Consider the following 7,342-nt stretch of genomic DNA (forward strand, 5'->3'; position numbering starts at 1 on the left):
CATAGATCTATTTCCCAGGCTTCTACACAGAAGTAGACACACAAAACACTTATATCTTAACCAATTAAGATGTTACCTGAAAGACAGTCTATACCCAATGTAGGTTTCACTGAGTTAACCATAGGGCCAATACCATATGCTTAAAAACATATTATGAACAGCTATATGCCAATAAATTAGGCAATCTAGAAGAAATGGACGCATTCCTGGAAAGCCACAAACTACCAAAACTGGAACAGGAAGAAATAGAAAACCTGAACAGGCCAATAACCAGGGAAGAGATGGAAGCAGTCATCAAAAACCTCCCAAGACACAAAAGTCCAGGGCCAGATGGCTTCCCAGGGGAATTCTATCAAATGTTTGAAGAAGAAACCATACCTATTCTACTAAAGCTGTTTGGAAAGATAGAAAGAGATGGAGTGGGGATCCCTGGGTGGCGCAGTGGCTTAGCGCCTGCCTTTGGCCCAGGGCGCGATCCTGGAGACCCAGGATCAAATCCCACGTCGGGCTCCCGGTGTATGGAGCCTGCTTCTCCCTCTGCCTATGTCTCTGCCTCTCTCTCTCTCTCTCTCTCTCTCTCCTCTCTCACTGTGTGCCTATCATAAATAAATAAAACAAAAAAAATAAAAAAAGAAAGAGATGGAGTACTTCCAAATGTGTTCTTTGAGGCCAGCATCACCTTAATTCCAAAACCAGACAAAGACCCCACCAAAAAGGAGAATTACAGACCAATATCCCTGATGAACATGGATGCAAAAATTCTCAACAAGATACTCGCCAATAGGATCCAACAGTACATTAAGAAAATTATTCACCATGATCAAGTAGGATTTATCCCCGGGACACAAGGCTGGTTCAACACTCATAAAACACTCAATGTGATTCATCATATCAGCAAGAGAAAAACCAAGAACCATATGATCCTCTCATTAGATGCAGAGAAAGCATTTGACAAAATACAGCATCCATTCCTGATCAAAACTCTTCAGAGTGTAGGGATAGAGGGAACTTTCCTCGATATCTTAAAAGCCATCTACAATAAGCCCACAGCAAATATCATTCTCAATGGGGAAGCACTGGGAGCCTTCCCCCTAAGATCAGAAACAAGACAGGGATGTCCACTCTCACCACTGCTATTCAACATAGTACTGGAAGTCCTAGCCTCAGCAATCGGACAACAAAAAGACATTAAAGGCATTCAAATTGGCAAAGAAGAAGTCAAACTCTCCCTCTTCGCCGATGACATGATACTCTACATAGAAAACCCAAAAGCCTCCACCCCAAGATTGCTAGAACTCATACAGCGATTTGGCAGCATGGCAGGATACAAAATCAATGCCCAGAAATCAGTGGCATTTCTACACACTAAAATGAGACTGAAGAAAGAGAAATTAAGGAGTCAATCCCATTTACAATTGCATCCAAAAGCATAAGATACCTAGGAATATGCTTTTAAATGTAAGTTTAAATACACTTAGATCTTGTGTGTGTGTGGGTGTTTGTTTTTTGTTTGTTTGTTAGACTTCACACCCAGGGTAGAACCCAACATGGGGCTTGATCTCACAAACCTGAGATGAACTGAGATCAAAATAAAGGTGCTCAACCACTGACCCACCCAAGTACCCCAGATCTTAATGAAAAAAAGATGTTAGTTGAAAGAGAATTTATCTGAGTTTTAATGAGTTACATATGTGGGCTATATGCTTCTACATATATATGTGCAAGTGTGTTGTTTTTTATTGCTTTTTCTTTCTTTAATTCGAATAGTTGACACACAATGTTGTATAAGTTTCAGATGTACAATATAGTGATTCAATATTTCTATTACATTATGCTATACTTACCACAATTGTAGCTACCCTCTGTCATCATACAACACTATTTATTATAATAACATTGACTACATTCCCTATGTTGTACCTTTTATTCCCATTTGTTTTTTAGAATTTCACATATAGGTGATATAGGTGAAATCATATGTATTTGTCTTTCTCAGTCTAACTTATTTCACTTATCGTAATACCCTCTAGATCCATCCATATTGCCTCAAATGGCAAGATCTCATCTTCTTCTTATGGCTACATATCTAGCTTATCCATTTCTTTTATTGGACAAACTTTTTAATATTGCTATTTTGCCATTGTCACTCAAGTCACTCACAGTTTATTGGTTTTTGTGTGAATACAAGTATTTTCTATAAATGCTCAAGAGTATAACTGCTAAATTATTAGAGTATAGCTAAATTATTAGTTAAATAATTATTCCAGTATTATCTTTTTAAGTAACTGCCAAAATATTTTCATAATGGCTGCCCTGTTTTATATTCCTACCAGTAATATATTAGTGATTCAGTTTTTTCATTCTCTTAACAGAATTTCATGTAGTTAGTATGTTTAATTTTATCCTGTGTCATGGTTATATAGTGACATTCTATCTCAATTTAAATTTTATTTGTATATGGCTAACGATGATGACCATTTAAAATGTTTAATTAAAATTAAAATTAGTTAACATACAGTGTATTATTAATTTCAGGGGTAGAATTTAGTGATACATCAGTTGCATATAACATGCATTGCTCATTATTACATCAGGTGCCCTCCTTAATGCCTAGCATCCTATCCAATTACCCCATCCTCCCACCCATCTCACTTCCAGCAAACCCCCCTTTGTTTCCTATAGTTAAGGGTCTCTTATGGTTTGCCTCCCTCTCACTTTTTATCTTATTTTTCCTTCCCTTCTCTTATGTTTATCTCTTTTGTTTCATAAATTCCACATATGAGTGAAATAAAATTCAGTTTTTCTATGTGTCTGTTTGCCATTTGTATGTCCTTTTCAATGAAATGTCTATGTATATTTTTTTGTTTATTTTCTAACTGGATTTTTTTTTTACCATGAATGTGTGTGTGTTTGTGTGTAACTGTGCGTGTGTGTGTGTGTGTTGGATAAGTCTTAAAAACATTTTTCCCGTTCTGTAGCTTGTCTTTTCATCCTCTTAATAAGGTCTTTCACAGAACAAAATGTTTGTTAAAAATTTTAATATGGTTTAATTTTTCACTTTTTTTTTTTGCATTGTGCTTTGATGTCAAGTCTAAGAACTCTGCTTATCCCTGGATATTAAAGATTTATCCCATTGCTTTTTAAAATGTTTTAGAGCTTCAGTTTTTACATTTAAGTTCATGATCCATTCTTTTGAGTTAGTGTGTAGGTACAATCAATGTCCAATCTTGATTTAGGTCAATAGTATTTTTTGATTTGTTTGCCTATCCATGTCCAACTCTTCCAGCAAACTTTTTTGAAAGGGTACATTTCCTTTATTGATTTTTTTTTGTTTCTGTGTCTAAAACTGTTTGGATATATATGAGAGGGCCTATTTCTAGGTTCTCTATTCTGTTCCATTGATCGAAGTACCTATCCTCTACCAATACCACAGTCTTGATATTGTAGCTATGTAAGTCTTGAAATTGCAGACTCCTTCCTCATTTCATTATGTACTTTCAATTGTTTTAGCTATTCTTATTCCTTTGATATTTCAAGTAAATTTTAGAATAATTTTGTGTATATCAACACAAGTCTTGCTGAAATCTTTATAGGAATTGCAACACACCTGTGTATCACTTTGGGGAAAACTGGTATCTCTTCATCCATGAATACTGTATGTCCCTTCATTTAATTGGATTTTTAAAAATTTCTTTATTGGCAATGAATAGTTTTATATATAATTATATATATTATTATAATAAAGATAACTACCATTACACTTTCAACTTCTATAGGTTTAACTATATTAAAATACCTCATTTAAATGGAATCATAGAAATATTTATTCTTGTGTGACTGATTTATTTCACTAAGCATAATATCCTTAAGAGTTATCCATGATGCAGCATATGACAGTTTCCTTTTATATCTGAATAATATTCCATTGTATGTATATATTTCTTTACCTATTCATCTATATGTGGACCTTTAGGTTACTTCAATACCTTGGATATTGTGAATAATGCTGCAATGAACATAAGAATACATATATGTCATTGAGATCTTATTTTTCAATTCTTTTGGCTAAACATCCAGAAGTGGAATTTTAGATCATAAAGTAATTCTATTTTTTATTTCTTGAGGAACCTCCATATTGGTTTCCATAGTTTCTGTAAAATTTTTCATTTCCACTGACATTTCCAGACATGGGTTCTAATTTTTCTACAACCTCACCTACAACTCTTTGGTTGATCTTATAATTCTTACCCTAACAAGATAAGAAGTGAAATCTCACTGTGGTTTTGATTTGGGTCTCTCTAATGATTAGTGATGCAGAGCATTTTTTCATATCTGTTGGCTATTTGTGTGTCTTCCTATTAAACAGGAGTGATGAAAATCATAAAATGTAAAGTGCTTCTGAAGTAAAATAGTGCAAATGTTTCAAGTTATCAAGAATACAGAATTGCATTTGATATTCCTAGGAGATAGAGTTAGATGAGACCAGAAAGAGGCCTATTTAATCTGTAACATGGAAGCCACTGCTGATATTGAAAAAATCAATTTCAGGTGATGGATCTGACCAATTAGGTGGAGAATGATTTCAGGTTGAGAAAGTAAAGGGAAAGAAAATGCTAATTTGTTCTTTGAAGAGGTTGTCAAGAGGGCATGATCCCAGGTTGACCTGAGCACTGGACCCAGGCAATTGTAGGCTCCTTATGCTTTCCCCTGTCCTTGGACTGTGCATTCCACTTACCTCTCCCACACTAGATGCTACCTTAAGGACACAAAAGTAGGACAGTTATGTATTGCTGAGACCATTATGGATGGTATATGTGACTGAACATAGGGAAGGCCTCCATATAAACTCCTAAGATTCCAGCAAGCAGGTGCAGAGAGCTACTCATTGTGCAAGACAAGTCTTGTATGTATGTTCCCTTGCTTACTTAAACTGCCACCTACCAATCTGGAGTGGTCTGCCTCTCTCTTCAGTCTCTGCTTGCCCTGTATGTATAAAATACAATTGAAACAACACTTGTTCTAGAAGTTTTGATATCAGAGTAAAGCAGAGAAACAGGGTAAAAAGTGGAAAGTGGTTATATCTGTTGGTATTCTGTAAGATTCCAAAATTTGAGATTGTAAAGAAGGACTAATTAAATAATTAAATGCAATTTCATTGGTATAGTTAACTAAACTGGGCAAAAATAACATGTATTCTTTTAAGCTAGACAGAGAGATATAAGAATAATGATTCAGTTTATTATATATTTCTTACAAAATTGGCTTAGATCATGAAACATTAATATAAAAGTACTATTTCCTTCAGTCTTCCATTTGTTCATTAATTTAAAAGAATCTTAAATATTAGAACGAGATATTTGATTTTATTTATTATGTTCACAATTGCAGATAAGAGGAAGCAGTTGATTTTGACCCCTTCTCATGCTGCTTACAAGACATTATATTGTTTGTTACATTCGTTAAGACATCTATCTACCTCAACCTCCAGACTGTGTTCTTTCAAAGATCCTCTTGAAGAAAACTGGATAGCAGATCAGTCTGCATAGTAGAAAAATGTGTGTGTCATTGCTAGGAGAGACCTATTCAGCCAGATTCTCTCAGACACCCAGAGACTTAAAATTCATTACATTAATGACTTCATGCATAGGATACTTTATAGCTTCTCTTTCAGGGAGGAGTCATTAAAAATATTTTAGCAGTGATTAAAAGTATATGCCATATATTTTCCAGGGGAAGAAAACAACTGGCTTTAAATATAGAAATTGTAATTTGTTTGGAAACAGGATCACCTACTTTCATTTTATTTTTTAATGAAAATGGGGTAATTAGTGTTTGTTCAAGGATATGTATTCTTTCCCACAAAGCTGAGAAGGAAAAAATATTTCATAGAAAGATTCTTTGGCAGTCCATTTAAGATTTTCAGGATATGTATGTAGAAATGCATCAATCAATATGCTCCAACTCCATGACCAAAATAGTACTTCTCAAAATATTTTTTAGCTCCTGACTAAATAGGAGCTCCACTCTGTCATGAAATTGTCTTTTTTTTAAGTCTCTTCTATATGCCATGAGATTTGATGTCCTTAGACCCTGAAAGGATCCTTATGACACGGTCTCGTATCTGCTTGGTTTTCACCCCGTAAACAATAGGGTTCATAGTGGGAGGCAGGAGCAGATAAATATTGGCCACAATGATGTGGCAAGAGGGAGGGATTGTGTGCCCCCCAAAACGGTGGGAAAAGAAAGAGAAGAAGGCTGGACTGTAAGAGAAAACAATGGCACAGATGTGAGCAGTGCAGGTGCTGAAGGCCTTCTGTCGAGCATCTGCTGAAGAGAGGCTGACCACTGCCCGGAGGATCATGGTGTAGGAGATTGTGATGCACAGGATGTCAAAGCCACCAATTAGGAGGGCAACCATCAGACCATAGATGGCATTGACCTTGACATTGCCACAGGACAATTTGGCTACAGACATGTGGTCACAGTAGGTGTGGGGAATTATATTGCCTCTGCAGTAGGACAGGCGCTTCGTGAGGAAAGTAAAGGGAATGATGAGCAACACCCCTCTCAGGAAAGTAACAAGCCCAGCCTTTGCAATGACAGGATTGGTGAGGATAGTTGAGTACCGCAGAGGGTAGCAGATGGCCACATAGCGGTCCAGAGCCATGAGCATAAGCACTCCAGACTCCATCCCTGTGAAGGTATGGATGAAGAACATCTGGAGCAAACATTCATTAAAGCCAATGTCCTTGAGATGAAACCAGAAGATACAGAGAGCTTTAGGAATTGTACTAGAGCACATGACAATATCAGTAAGAGAAAGCATGGCTAAAAAGTAATACATAGGTCTGTGCAATGAATCCTCATAGTAGATGAGGTATAACAGCCCACAATTCCCTACCATGGCCACAATATACATGGAGAAGAATGGGAAGGAAATCCACATGTGTATATCTTCCAGTCCTGGGACTCCATTAAGAATGAATGAGACCAGGGTCCAGTTTGTTTTATTCAATATTGTCATGATTAATTAGGCCTAAAATTCATGTGTGTTTTCCTAGAATAAGAAAAAGAAAAGAAAAATATAATTTATGGATACTGTCTCCCTCTCATACCCACATTTTAAAATTCCATGATGCATTTTAATGATCAGCCAAATTTTCTGAGGTCTACAGAGTAGGGTTTTTTTTTTGTCTATTTGTTGTTTATTAATTAAGGTATATGTTCATCTAACAAATTCTTGTTAAACAATCCAAGTTCTCATCACAGACTGATCCTACATTTTTTTTTAAAAAAAGATTCCATTGTCAGGCAGCCCAGGTGCCTCAGAGGTGTAGCGCTG

General features: G+C 36.0%; 1 protein-coding gene across 1 annotated transcript; it reads right to left on the reverse strand.

The window, feature by feature from the left end:
- Window positions 1–6,058: 6,058 nt before the first annotated feature.
- LOC129505093 (olfactory receptor 52N4) lies at window positions 6,059–7,024 on the reverse strand. The gene has a single exon (XM_055318033.1). The coding sequence runs from the start codon at window positions 7,022–7,024 to the stop codon at window positions 6,059–6,061; it is 966 nt and encodes a 321-aa protein (XP_055174008.1).
- Window positions 7,025–7,342: the final 318 nt, after the last annotated feature.

The sequence above is a fragment of the Nyctereutes procyonoides genome, unplaced genomic scaffold, assembly GCF_905146905.1.
Source record: "Nyctereutes procyonoides isolate TBG_1078 unplaced genomic scaffold, NYPRO_anot_genome, whole genome shotgun sequence".
In the NCBI taxonomy this organism is placed as follows: domain Eukaryota; kingdom Metazoa; phylum Chordata; class Mammalia; order Carnivora; family Canidae; genus Nyctereutes; species Nyctereutes procyonoides.

What these genes read in the sequence shown, in the direction of transcription:
- LOC129505093 (XM_055318033.1), bottom strand. Translation starts at nt 7,024, where the DNA reads ATGACAATATTGAATAAAACAAACTGGACCCTGGTCTCATTCATTCTT.